General features: G+C 44.8%; 1 protein-coding gene across 1 annotated transcript in view; it reads left to right on the forward strand.

The window, feature by feature from the left end:
• Positions 1-14,017, forward strand: part of vps53 (VPS53 subunit of GARP complex) — a 359,847-nt gene that overhangs the window by 312,489 nt on the left and 33,341 nt on the right. Inside the window, exon 20 of the mRNA XM_033045623.1 lies at positions 10,384-10,521. Within this exon, the coding sequence (XP_032901514.1) occupies positions 10,384-10,521 (138 nt within the window). The remainder of the gene's footprint in view (positions 1-10,383; positions 10,522-14,017) is intronic.

Below are 14,017 nucleotides of genomic sequence, written 5' to 3' on the forward strand. Positions count from 1 at the left end.
TGTGGCCCCTGGTTCTGGACTCCCCCAACATCAGGAACATGTTTCCTGCCTCTAGCGTGTCCAAATCCTTAATAATCTTATATGTTTCAATGAGATCCCCTCGCATCCTTCTAAATTCCATAGTATACAAGCCCAGCCGCTCCATTCTCTCAGCATATGACAATTCCGCCATCCTGGGAATTAACCTTGTGAACCTACGCTGCACTCCCTCAATAGCAAGAATGTCCTTCCTCAAATTTGGAGACCAAAACTGCACACAATACTCCAGGTGTGGTCTCACTAGAGCCCTGTACAACTGCAGGAGGACCTCTTTGCTCCTATACTCAACTCCTGTTGTTATAAAGGCCAACATGCCATTCGCTTTCATCACTGCCTGCTGTACCTGCATGCTTACTTTCATTGATTGATGAACAAGTACTCCCAGAACCCGTTGTACTTCCCCTTTTCCCCTTTCCCCTTTGACACCATTTAGATAATAATCTACCTTCCTGTTTTTCGTACCAAAGTGGATAACCTCACATTTATCTACATTAAACTGCATCTGCCATCTGTAATCTGCCACCTGCCATGCATCTGCCCACTCACCCAACCTGTCCAAGTCACCCTGCATTCCCATAGCATCCTCCTCACAGTTCACACTGCCACCCAGCTTTGTGTCAACTGCAGTTCCTTCCAAACCTAAAACTGGGCAGGTATCTTTCAGTAACCCTTTAGCTAATGCGTAAATTAGCTAGGTTATCCATCAGGTTATCTAACCATATCTAGGTTACCTGGCTTTCAGAATTGGTAAAAGTGTTACTGTTGTCCAATGAAAATTTTGTGGCTTCTTTCTGTCCATAAATTGTTGGCCAAATATCCTAATTTACTAATCTGAAGAAGGGTTTCGTCCTGAAACGTTGCCTATTTCCTTCGCTCCATAGATACTGCCGCACCCGCTGTGTTTCTCCAGCACTTTTGTTTATCCTAATTTACAATAGGGTTAAACACTAATGAAATACTTCATTAGCGATAAAGTTCTTTGGACAATCTTGTCTTTGACAAAGGCTCAATGAAAATGACTTATACGAATTGGTTTGATTTCGGGGATAACTAAACTGGATTAATATACACACATATGCAAGATTTTCTTTTTAAGGGCCACCTGAACGTTGTATTTTCCATAAGGCAGTGGAACATATGTTTTATCTTTCAGTTATAAAATTGAATTCAGCAGTTCACACAGACTCGCAGAACAAGTAATCTTAAGTAAAATGATGTTGATGATTGTCATCCTCCAACCATTGCCAGAGTGAGTCCACACAGCACCTCATATTCGCTTGGCTAGCTTACAGCCAGCAGTATAAACATTGAAGGCAGACAAAAATGCTGGAGAAACTCAGCGGGTGCAGCAGCATCTATGGAGCGAAGGAAATAGGCAACGTTTCGTGATGTTCTAACACATTCCTGAGAGCTGGCGAGTTCCTTTCCTAAGAAAAGACACAGTGCTGGAGTAACTCTGTGGGTCAAGCAGAAATCCCTGCAGAACATGTGTAGGTGATGTTTTGGGTCAGGACCCTTCTTCAGACATTGTAGTGGGGGTGGGGGGGGGGGGGGGGTAGAGAAAGCAGAGGAGAGGAGGGGTAGGACTTAGTGTGGCAGGTAATGGGTCCCCTGTCCCTCCTCCCTTCCAGCTTTCTCCCCCCTCCCCACTTACAATCAGCCTGAAGAAGAGTCCCGACCCACAATGTCTCCTTTGCATGTTCTCCAAGGATAATGCCTGACTCACAGAGTTACTCCAGCACTTTGTGTCATTTTTTGTAAACCAGCGTCTGCAGTTTCTTGTTTCTACATTAAGTCTCGGTTGCTCTGGTTTCCTCCCTCATCCCAAAGATGTGCGGGTTTGTAGGTTCATTGGACCTCTGTAAATTGTCCCGAGACAGTGGGTTAACATAGGACTGGCGTGAGTGCGTGATCGATGGTCGGCGTGGTCTTGCTGGGCCAAAGAGTCTTAAGGGGTTGGACAGGCTAGATGCAGGAAGATTGTTCCCGATGTTGGGGAAGTCCAGAACAAGGGGTCACAGTTTAAGGATAAGGGGGAAATCTTTTAGGACCGAGATGAGGAAAACATTTTTCACACAGAGAGTGGTGAATCTCTGGAATTTTCTGCCACAGAAGGTAGTTGAGGCCAGTTCATTGGCTATATTTAAGAGGGAGCTAGATGTGGCCCTTGTGGCTAAAGGGATCAAGGGGTATGGAGAGAAGGCAGGTACAGGATACTGAGTTGGAAGATCAGCCATGATCATATTGAATGGCGGTGCAGGCTCGAAGGGCCGAATGGCCTACTCCTGCACCTATTTTCTATGTTTCTATGTATCCATGCTGTATCTCTAAACTAAACTGGTTTGGACAGGCATAGAACTTAGTTTAGAGATACTGCGTGGATCCAGGCCCTTCGGCCCACCGGGTCCGCATTGACCGTCGACCAGCGACCACCCATGCACTACTTCTATCCTACACACTAGGGAGAATTTACAAAGGCCACTGAACCTACAAACCTGCACATCTTTGGAACGGGTGAGGAAACCGGAGCGCCCGGAGAAAACCCACGCAGTCACAGGGAGAACGTACAAATTCCGTACAGACAGCACCCGTAGTCAGGATTGAACCCAGCTCTGGCGCTGTAAGGCAGCAACTCTTACCGCTGTGCCACTGTGCTTGCTGAAGAGAAAGATAAAAGAAGTACGCATCAGGTGAGGTCTAAAGCTAATGGAGCCTGTTAAGTGACAAGTGGCCGGTAACCTACACCGAGTCTCCAGACTCAACGTGGTGCTGAGAGAGCTGAGAGTAACAGGCCCTTTACTCTTTGAGATACTGCCTCAGACACATTGTTTTTAAGAAGGAACTGCAGATGCTGGAAAATCGAAGGTACACAAAAAAGCTGGAGAAACTCAGCGGGTGCAGCAGCATCTATGGAGCGAAGGAAATAGGCAACGTTTCGGGACGAAACGTTGCCTATTTCCTTCGCTCCATAGATGCTGCTGCACCCGCTGAGTTTCTCCAGCTTTTTTGTGTGCCTCAGACACATTGTTGTTGATGTTGCCTCCGTTCATCGAACTTCAACAGTGTTCTTAAATAGGACATGCATTTAACCAAAATAGTTGATACTGATTTAACAGCGTAAGAATGAGGATTGTGATAAGAATGTATATTTAGCTCGCATGCGTATTTCAGTGCAATAGAATATTGGAATCTCAAATATGTCTCAGTAAATTGTTTACCAAAGATTACAGTCAATTAGCACAGGGGTGGGATGCTGAACAAAACCTATCCATTGACTTACATTTCTTAATGTCGTGAGCAGAAAAATGAAGGCTTTTTGTGTGTGTGTGTGTGGAACCTGTAAAATATCAAGTGCACTTTATCAGCCCGAGGCAAATGGTGTCTGGCAGGCTGTGGTATCTGTCGGTGTCACATTTATTTGGCATCTACTTGTCAGCCAGCTAATACCAGTTGACCCGTACAGGAATGTACGAGCTCCACAGTTTTATACCCTCATGACCAGACTCCGGAGACGGAGCAGTCTGCATGCTGGCATTCCTTTCGCTGTTGACACAAGTCTGCAAATTTGACTTGTCTTCTCTTTTTTTTCCCCCCCTCCCGTGGCCCGGGCTCAGGAGGGACGTGGTGGTCTACACATTACATTAAAACTAAACCCTCGGCCGCCAACCCAGTCCGAAGAAATTGCTTTCCCCTGGATGTCGGGTGCAGGTTGTTTACCACAGACCCGCACTATGTTGTTACAGTGAAGGTCACTTTAGGCTTAAGGGAGATTAACATCTAATGTTTTGTCTCCGATGTAAATACCTCTGCTTACAACTTATTAAAATCACCATTCCCCCAGTGAAACTGATAGCAGGAGTGGTGTGACATTATCAAATAATACAATAAAGTGTTCCTTGTTGTCAGAGGACCTGTCGTTTTGATACCCGAAATAGCTTAGCCCGAGTAATCTTTGCCCATTTTAATGCACCCTGCCACCAAACGGTCAGATCCAAAAATCTAGATGCCCAACAGAATGATATATAAATATAAACCAGCTTTTTGCATTGCCAGGTTAAGCTGTTACAAGATGGATTACCATGTCTGGACATATCAATGCATGTTATGTGATGTGTGGACACACGTTAGCTCCCCCTATTGTGAGAAGAAAACACTCCAGCTCAGTCTGGTCAAGGGTTCTGGGCCTCTGTGTCAAGAATCTGGGTCCCAAAGTGCTGGAGTAACTCAGTGGGTCAGGCGGCATCTCTGGAGAAACATAGAAACATAGAAATTAGGTGCAGGAGTAGGCCATTCGGCCCTTCGAGCCTGCACCGCCATTCAATATGATCATGGCTGATCATCCAACTCAGTATCCCGTACCTGCCTTCTCTCCATACCCTCTGATCCCCTTAGCCACAAGGGCCACATCTAACTCCCTCTTAAATATAGCCAATGAACTGGCCTCGACTACCCTCTGTGGTAGAGAGTTCCAGAAAATATGGTTGGGAAGCACGGTGGGCAGCAGTTGAGTTGCTGCCTTACAGCGCCGGAGACCCGGGTTCGGTCCTAGCTACAGGTGCTGACTGTACAGAGTTTGTACGTTCTCCCCATGACCTGCGTGGCTTTTCTCCGAGATCTTTAGTTTCCTCCCACACTCCAAAGACGTACAGGTTTGTTGATTAATTGGCTTGGTATAAATGTAAAAATGATCCCCAGTGTGTTTAGGGTAGTGTTAATGTGCGGGGACCGCCGGTCGGTGCGGACTGGGTGGGTCGAAGGACCTGTTTTCGTGCTGTATAACTAAACTAAACTAAACATGGATAGGTGACGTTTCGAGTCGGGACCCTTCAACACACTGGGACCTGGAAGTTGTTTGTTCCCGACACAAATAAAATGTGCATGGTAGCAGATTAGTTTAACCTTGTGCAAGTCATTCGTGAATCAAGATTCAAATGACTGCCAAATTTTATCTTGCCATATCTAAAAGAAATAAGGTAATTGTAAAATGAATGTGCAGTAAATCAGCATGTGGACCACAGAAGTCTGCATTGATTCTGCGATCTTATCTTTAAAGTTATACTGAAAGATTAAAAACTAAGAGTCAGCTGTATCGAAGAAAAGGACATTTAGAGGTGAAATGTTCCAGATCTTTAAAATATTGGGACATGTGGACAATGTAGAAGTTTGTTGGTTGTTTATCTTGGAAAAGAATCTGCAGAAGTAGCTTGAAAAATGAGCATGCCTCAAATCAGATTGGGATTCAGTTGAATTTTTTCCCAACTTGAATGTGATAATTGTCAAAAACAGTCAGTATGATTCTGATTAATTTAAACATGAATTGCCTGTTCCAAGCTAGATTGGTTACTGGGTGGTTTGGTTAAATTTAGTTCAGAAATACAGCATGCAAACAGGCCCCTTAGGCCCACCAAGTCCACGCCAACCATCCATCACCCGTTCAGGCTAGTTCTATGCTGTCCCGCATTCGCTACCATTCCCGACACACCAGGGGCAATTTAATTGACCAAAACCAATCAACCTACAAACTCAGACGTCTTTGGGATGCGGGAGGAAACCGGAGAGCCCGGGGGAATCCCCATGCGGCCACAGGGAGAACGTGAAAACTCCACACAGACAGCACTCATAGAGTGAAACAGTGTGGAGATAGGCCCTTCGGCAATACTTGCCCACACCAGCCAACAATGTCCCAGCTACACTAATTACACTGTAGACAAAAGTGCTGGAGAAACTCAGCGGGTGCAGCAGCATCTATGGAGCGAAGGAAATAGGCAACGTTTCGGGACGAAACGTTGCCTATTTCCTTCGCTCCATAGATGCTGCTGCACCCGCTGAGTTTCTCCAGTACTTTTGTCTACCTTCGATTTTCCAGCATCTGCAGTTCCTTCTTATACACTAATCCCACTTGCCTGCGCTTAGTCCATATCCCTCCAAACCTGTCCTATCCATGTACCTGTCTAACTGTTTCTTAAACGATGGGATAGTCCCAGCCTCAACTACCTCCTCTGGCAGCTTATTCCATACATCCACCACCCTTTGTGTGAAAAAGTTACCCCTCGGATTCCTATTAAATCTATTCCCCTTCACCTTGAACCTATGTTCTTTGGTCCTTGAGTCCACTACTCTGGGCAAAAGACTCTGTGCACGTACCCGATCTATTCCTCTCATGATTTTGTACACCTCTGGAACCCTGGTCTCTGGCGTTGCAAGGGAACAACTCTACCAGCTGGGCCACTGCGTCACCCTGACTGCTCGATCTATCTGTGGAATAAAGCTGCTAGGATTTGAAGTCATAAATTTTATAAAGTGGAATGATATTCTGACCTCAATAATTTTGAGTATTAAGGAAAAGCCTGTTAGCTATTTATTTTCTCAAACATTTTGTGCGGCACGGTGGCGCAGCGGTAGAGCTACTGCCTTTACAGCGCCAGAGACCCGGGTTTGATCCTGACTACAGGCGCTGTCTGTACGGAGTGTGTACCTTGTCTCCGTGACCCGCGTGGGTTTTCTCTGAAATCTTCGGTTTCCCCCCACACTCCAAAGGCGTGCGGGCTTGTAGGTTTGTCGGCTGGTATACGTGTAAATTGTCCCTCGTGTGTGAGGATAGTGTTAGTGTTAGTGGGGATCGCTGGTCGGTGTAGACTCGATGGGCCGAATGCCCTGTTCCCGCGCGGTATCTTTAAACTAAACTACACTAAACTAAACGTTCCTAGTAGGTATGTATCTCCTTTTTGAGATTAATCCGTCATTCTGGAAAAGCAAGGTTGTGGGAAGTGTAAGCTCTATGGGTCAAATAACCTTTACCCATTCCATAGCAGCTACATGTTGAATAACACTTGGTGCATAAGTAGCTTTGACACTTATAAAAGGCAGCAAGGCTGTCACCTACTGTGACTAATTCAGTAAGGCATGTAGATTGGAACAGTAGCCAGCAAGTCCACTCGAGATACTTGACTTCAATGCACTTGCATTTTCCCTCTGCAGCTAAACTAAATTCTGTAGTCACGCTTCAATAATTGTCACCCGATACGGCTGCGTACATAAATAAAGAGAGTGTTATCTCTACAGTTAGGCATTATTAAACATCGCTCAGACGTGTTGCAGGAATCTGGATGTGAGAATTCAGTGGCTGGTAATAGAAGCTCCGTAATGTTTCTCCAATCCTTCCAGACCAAACAAGCTTCCCTCTTTAGAAACACAAGCCGGAGTGTTGACCTAATAGACGTTTTTATGGCTTTTCCAGTTTTGTGGAAGTGTCATAAATATCAGTTAGTCACTTGCAATCCAGAGACTGTGGAGAAATCAGGGGATGGTTAAGATGTGGAACTTGCTATTGGATAAGTAAGAGAAAGCACAGATTAGGAAGTTTGGCATCTTCCCAACAAGATATCCAAAAAATGGATTGAAATTTCACAAATATCAATGCATAAATTCATCATTCCAAGGAGTAAATCATGTATTGTCTTTCTGCTGACCGGTTAGCACGCAACAAAAGTTTTTCTCTGTACTTTAGTACACGTGACAATAAACTAAACTGAACTGAACGAAGTATCACCAGCAATTTCTCCCAGATCAGCCATATCGAAGCGCCGGCCAAGATAGCACACCAACACCTCTACTTCCTTAGAAGGCTTAGAAAGTTCGACATGACCCCAACAACTCTCACCAACTACAGATGCGCCGTAGAAAGCATTCTATCGGGATGCATCGCGTCATGGTTTAGGAACAGCTCCATCCAAGACCGCACAAAATTGCAGAGAATTGTGGACGCAGCCCAGACCAACACACAAACCAACCTCCCTTCCATTGACTCCATTTACACCTCATGCTGTCGCAGTAAGACCAGCAACATAATCAAGCATGAGTCTCACCCTGGTCATTCTCTCGTCTACACCACCCCCCCCCCCCCCCACCATTAGGCAAGAGGTACAGAAGTGTGAAAACGCACACCTCAAATTCAGGGTTCTTTTCTTCCCAGCTGTTATCAGGCAACCGAACCATCCTATCAACATCCACAACTAGAGAGTGGTCCTGAGCTACTATCTACCTCATTGGAGACCCTTGGCCTATCTTTAATCAGACTTTACTGGACTTTATCTTGCACTAAACATTATTCCCTTTATCATGCATCTGTACACTTTCGACAGCATGCAACAAAAAGCTTTTAGTTTAGTTTAGAGATACAGCACAGAAACAAGCCCTTTGGCCCACCGGGTCCGCGCCGACCAGCGATCCCTGCACATTAAACCATCCTGCACCCACTAGGGACAATTTTAACATTTACCAAGCCAATTAATCTACAAACCTGTACGTCTTTGGAGTGTGGGAGGAAACCGAAGATCCCGGAGAAAACCCACGCAGGTCACGGGGAGAACGTACAAACTCCGTACAGACAGCACCCGTAGTCAGGATCAAACCCGGGTCTCCGGCGCTGCATTCGCTGTAGCGCCTGCTGCCTCAAAAAAGCTGGCAGCATCATTTAGGACCCACATCATCCTGGCCACACACTCATCACCCCGCTACCTTCAGGTAGAAGGTACAGGAGCCTGAAGACTGCAACGACCAGGCTCAGGAATAGCTACTTCCCCACAACCATCAGGTTATTAAATTTTGCTCGGACAAAACTCTGAACATTAATAACCCATTATCTGTTGTTTGCACTTAATCAGTTTATTTATTCATGTGTGTATATATTTATACAATGGTATATGGACACACTGATCTGTTTTGTAGTTAATGCCTACTATGTTCTGTTGTGCTGAAGCAAAGCAAGAATTTCATTGTCCTATCAGGGACACATGACAATAAACTCTCTTGAATCTTGAATCTTAATAGAAAAACACTCCATTGAGTTCTTTGGAGGACGTGCATCCCTCTTCACAAGGGATGTCCTTTAAACATCTCCGTGCTAAAGTACAGAACGTCCAAACAATAAAGATGAATATGTTCCCCCGGCGTAATCCTATAAAGAATTGTCAATTTACTAAATATTTTAGTTTGGCTTTGATTCTCCTGTGAAAAAAAGCTTAAATAATACCTTTCAAGTCAACAGACCAAAAAGGACGGCATTAGCGATTGATGCTGTTGGCCTTAGTCCAATCTAGTAGATCCAACTTCACAACAGAAGCTGGCTCTGTTGGCCAATATTCCCTCTTGGGAACCCTAGGTTAGTGTTATAATGAATGAATGTTAGCCTTGTGCAGAAGACTGAGGCCGCTATTGATTATTGAGCGTTGAGGTTACAATTTCAATACATTACTTGGGGCTGGAGCTCTTTAATATGTGCAGTCTATCATAGAATAGTTGCAGAAATATTTTTCTGTCATAGTTTTATACAAAGTATTTGAATGAGTATGGCGTAGGGCAACACTGAACACTATTCACTCCTGTACTCCCTTAATAACCTTAACCTTCCCTCCCCAACTGCAGAAAGCACTTTTTTAATTTTTTCTTGAATTAGGTTCAGTTTTTCAACCCCTGATTAAAGATGCTGAAACAATTGCCTCAACAACTCAATCCTCAGGATAGACACAAAATATACAAAAATGAAGTCCTTGGTACACGTGGCAAATAGTTGAGGCAGGCATCATCACAATATTTTTTTTTTTAAACATTTGGAATCTGTATTGGATACAGGATAAATGGATTGGATAGGTTTAGAGGGATATATGATGATATGATCCAGGCAGATGGGACTACTGTAGATGGAGCATGTAGGTTATGGAACAAACTGCCACGGGAGGTAGTTGAGGCAGGATACAATAACAACACTTGGACGGGTACATGGATAGGAAAGGTTTATAGAGTCATACAGCGTGCAAACAGGCCCTTCAGCCCAACTGACCCAGACTGACCAACATGCCCCATTTACACTAGTCCCACCTGTCTGCGTTTGACCCATATCCCTCTAAACCTATCCTAACCACATACCTGCCTCAACTATTTCCTTCTGCAGCTCGTTCCATTTATCTACCACCCTTTGTGTAACAAAGTTGCCCCCCCAGTTCCTATATAATCTTTCCCCCCCCCCCTCGCCTTAAACCTATTTGCTCCGGTTCTTGATTTCCCTACTCTGGTTAAAAGACTCCGTGCATTTACCCTAGCCCTCTCATGATCGTATACACCTCTACAAGATCACCCTTCATCCTTCTGAGCTCCAAGGAATGAAGTCCTAGTTTAGAGGGATATAGGCCAAATGTTGGCAACTGGGATGAGCTTAGATGAGGCTTCTTGATCAGTATTGATGAGCTGGGCTGAAGAGCCTTTTCCGTGTATGAATGACTCCATGACTCAATGCACCAAACTAACATTGAAAATATATCATCAGTGATATTAATATTTATTTTTCAGCTACTACTGGACACTCATTCCCTCAAAACCGTTCTGCTGGATCTTCCTTCCATTGGTTCGCAAGTGGTACGCAAGGCTCCGGCGAGCTACACCAAGATTGTTGTCAAAGGCATGACTCGTGCAGAGATGATTCTGAAGGTAAGAACTTCATATATGATGAGCGTTTGACGGCACTGGGCCTGTACTTGCTGGAGTTTAGAAGGATGAGGGGGCACCTCATTGAAACTTACTGAATAGTGAAAGGGCTGGATAGAGTGGATGTGGAGAGGATGTTTCCACTGGTGGGAGCATCTATGACCAGATGCCACAGCCTCAGAATAAAATGACGTACCTTTAGAAAGGAGATGAGGAGTTTTGTTAGTGAGAGGGTGGTGAATCTGTGAAATTAATTGCCACAGACGGCTGTGGAGACCAAGTCAATGCAGAGAATGAGGCAGAGAATGACATATTCTTGATTAGTACGGGTGTCAGGGGTTATGGGGGAAAGGCAGGAAAATGGGGTCCGGAGGGAAAGATAGATCAGCCATGGCTGAATGGTGGAGTAGATGGGCCAAATGGCCTGATTCTGCTCCTATCACTTATGAGCTTTCAGCCAAGGAGTACCAAGCATGCATGATGGAATGTGGCTAACCTATTATGAGTTGGGATGGCAAATGCTGGATTTATCGAATGTATCTCATAGCCTAAGACACTGGATCTCTGAGGGTAATGATAAGTAAGTAAGTAAGTTTATTGGCCAAGTATTCACATACAAGGAATTTGCCTTGGTGCTCCGCCCACAAGTAACAACATGACATACGCTGCGGTACATCAGGGAGGGGGAGTATTACCTGGATGTTTTGTGCCAGGGGATGGTCACACCGACCAGTTTAACTAATTCAGTAGGCAGTGAGCAAGGAAAGGAAGGTGTGGCCATAAGCGAGGCAGGTAGGGGGAACCAGGAGGAGATGCGGCAGGAGCCACAGCCCTTGTCCCTGACGAGCATGACCGAGGCTCTTACTCAATGTAAGGACGGGATCAGGGGCTGTGGGATGGATGAGCAACCTGGCTGCAGCACCGTGGATCAGGAGGCCATTCAAGAGGGGGGAGTTAGAAGAAATGCCGTAGTGATAGGGGATAGTATTATTCGGGGGGTAGATAAGGTTCTCTGCGGCCAGCAGAACATGTCCCGAAGGCTGTGTTGCCTACCCGGTGCTAGGGTTAAGGATATCTCTGCGATGCTGGAGAGAAATTTGCAGTGGGAGGGGGAGGATCCAGTGGTCGTGGTCCATGTGGGGACCAATGACATAGGAAGGACGAGGAAGGAGGATCTGCTGAAGGAGTTTGAGCAGTTAGGGAATAAATTAAAAAGCAGAACCTCGAGGGTACTGATCTCCGGATTGCTACCTGAGCCACGGGCCAAATCGGCGAGGGTACGTAAAATTAAAAAGCTAAATGCGTGGCTCAAAGACTGGTGTGGGAATAATGGGTTTGGTTTCTTGGGCCACTGGCACCAGTACTGGGACAGGGGGGATCTGTTCTGTAAGGACGGACTTCACCTGAACGGTGCTGGGACTGGGGTCCTGGCAAATCATATAACTAGGGCAGTAGAGAGGTCTTTAAACTAAGTAGCGGGGGGGAGGTATCAAGGGGAGTAATAACGGCAGGGGTAGAGGAAATAGAGCAGGGTATCAGTGGGGAAGCGGTAAGTCAAAATGAGACAGGAGACAGAATGTGTGAAGATAAAGCTCTAGATGTAAAAGGGGCAAAAACGGAAAGGAAGGGTAGTAAAAATCATCTGAAAGTGCTTTATCTAAATGCACGGAGTATTCGTAATAAGATAAATGAATTAACGGTGCAATTAAGTATATATAGTTATGATATCGTGGCCATTACGGAGACATGGCTGCAAGGGGATCAGGACTGGGAGTTAAATATAGAGGGGTACTCGACAATTAGGAAAGATAGACAGGAAAGAAAGGGAGGAGGGGTGGCCCTTTTAATAAGGGAGGGAATAACGGCAATAGAGAGGAAGGATATTGCGTTGAAGGATCAGGATAGTGAAACAGCTTGGGTACAGATAGAGAATAATAAGGGGAAAAAAACACTAGTGGGTGTAATTTATAGACCTCCAAATAGCTGTGACGCTGTTAGTCAGAACATAAATCTGCAAATAGTTGACGCATGTAAAAAGGGAACTGCTGTAATCATGGGGGACTTCAATTTTCATATTAATTGGGCAAACCAAACTGGACAGGGTAGACTAGAGGAAGAGTTTATAGAATGTATTAGAGACGGGTTCCTAGAACAGTATGTCACAGAACCGACAAGGGGGGAGGCAATCTTGGATCTGGTCCTGTGTAATGAAGCAGGATTAATTAAAAATGTCATAGTTAGGGACTCGTTGGGAACAAGTGACCACAATATGGTCGAATTCCATATTCAAATAGAAGGGGAGCAGGTTGAAACTCAGGCTAGGGTGCTTAGTCTAAATAAGGGGGATTATGAAGGTATGAGGACTGAGCTGATCAAAGTTGACTGGGATAGCAGACTCAAGAATAAGACGGTACATGAGCAATGGTGTACGTTTAAGGGTATACTGTATAACCTTCAAGAAAAATTTATTCCTATGAAGAAAAAAAGGGGTACGGGTAAGAACAGTCAGCCATGGCTCAGTAAAACTATAAAGGATAGTATTCGGCTGAAGGCAAGGGCATATAAGGTAGCCAGAGATAGTGGGAGGGTAGAGGATTGGGAAGCATTTAAAGGTCAGCAAAAAATAACTAAGAGATTAATTAAGACGGGGAAAATAGACTATGAAAGGAATTTAGCGAACAACATAAAAACTAATAGTAAGAGTTTTTATAGCTATATAAAAAGAAAAAGGGTGGCTAAGGTGAACGTTGGTCCATTGGAGGGTGAGACTGGAGAGTTGTTGGTGGGGAACATGGAAATGGCAAAGGCATTAAACGAGTATTTTGTATCAGTCTTCACCATAGAAGACACAAAAAATATTCCAACGCTGGATAAACAGGGGGCGGTAGGAATGGAGGAGCTAAATACTATTAAGATCACCAAGGAGGTGGTATTAGGGAAATTAATGAGACTGAAGGAGGATAAATCCCCTGGGCCTGATGGATTACATCCAAGGGTCTTGAGGGAGATAGCGGTGGGGATTGTGGATGCATTGGTGATAATTTTCCAAAACTCCCTGGAGGCAGGAACGGTCCCAGTGGATTGGAAAATGGCCAATGTAACACCTATATTTAAAAAAGGAAGTAAACAGAAGGCGGGTAACTATAGACCGGTTAGTCTAACATCGGTGGTGGGTAAAATGTTAGAGACAATTATTAAAGAAACACTAACGGGGCACTTGGATAAACATGACTTCATCGGACAGAACCAGCATGGTTTTGTGAAGGGGAAGTCCTGTTTAACGAATCTGCTCGAATTCTTTGAGGAAGTAACAACCCGGGTGGATAAAGGGGAACCGGTGGATGTGGTATACTTGGACTTCCAAAAGGCTTTTGACAAGGTGCCACATAAGAGACTATTGCTAAAAATAAAAAATTATGGGATTGGGGGTAATATATTAGCATGGGTAGAGGATTGGCTAACAAATAGGAAGCAGAGAGTGGGGATAAATGGTTCATAC

Source organism: Amblyraja radiata, chromosome 28, assembly GCF_010909765.2.
Source record: "Amblyraja radiata isolate CabotCenter1 chromosome 28, sAmbRad1.1.pri, whole genome shotgun sequence".
Lineage (NCBI taxonomy): Eukaryota > Metazoa > Chordata > Chondrichthyes > Rajiformes > Rajidae > Amblyraja > Amblyraja radiata.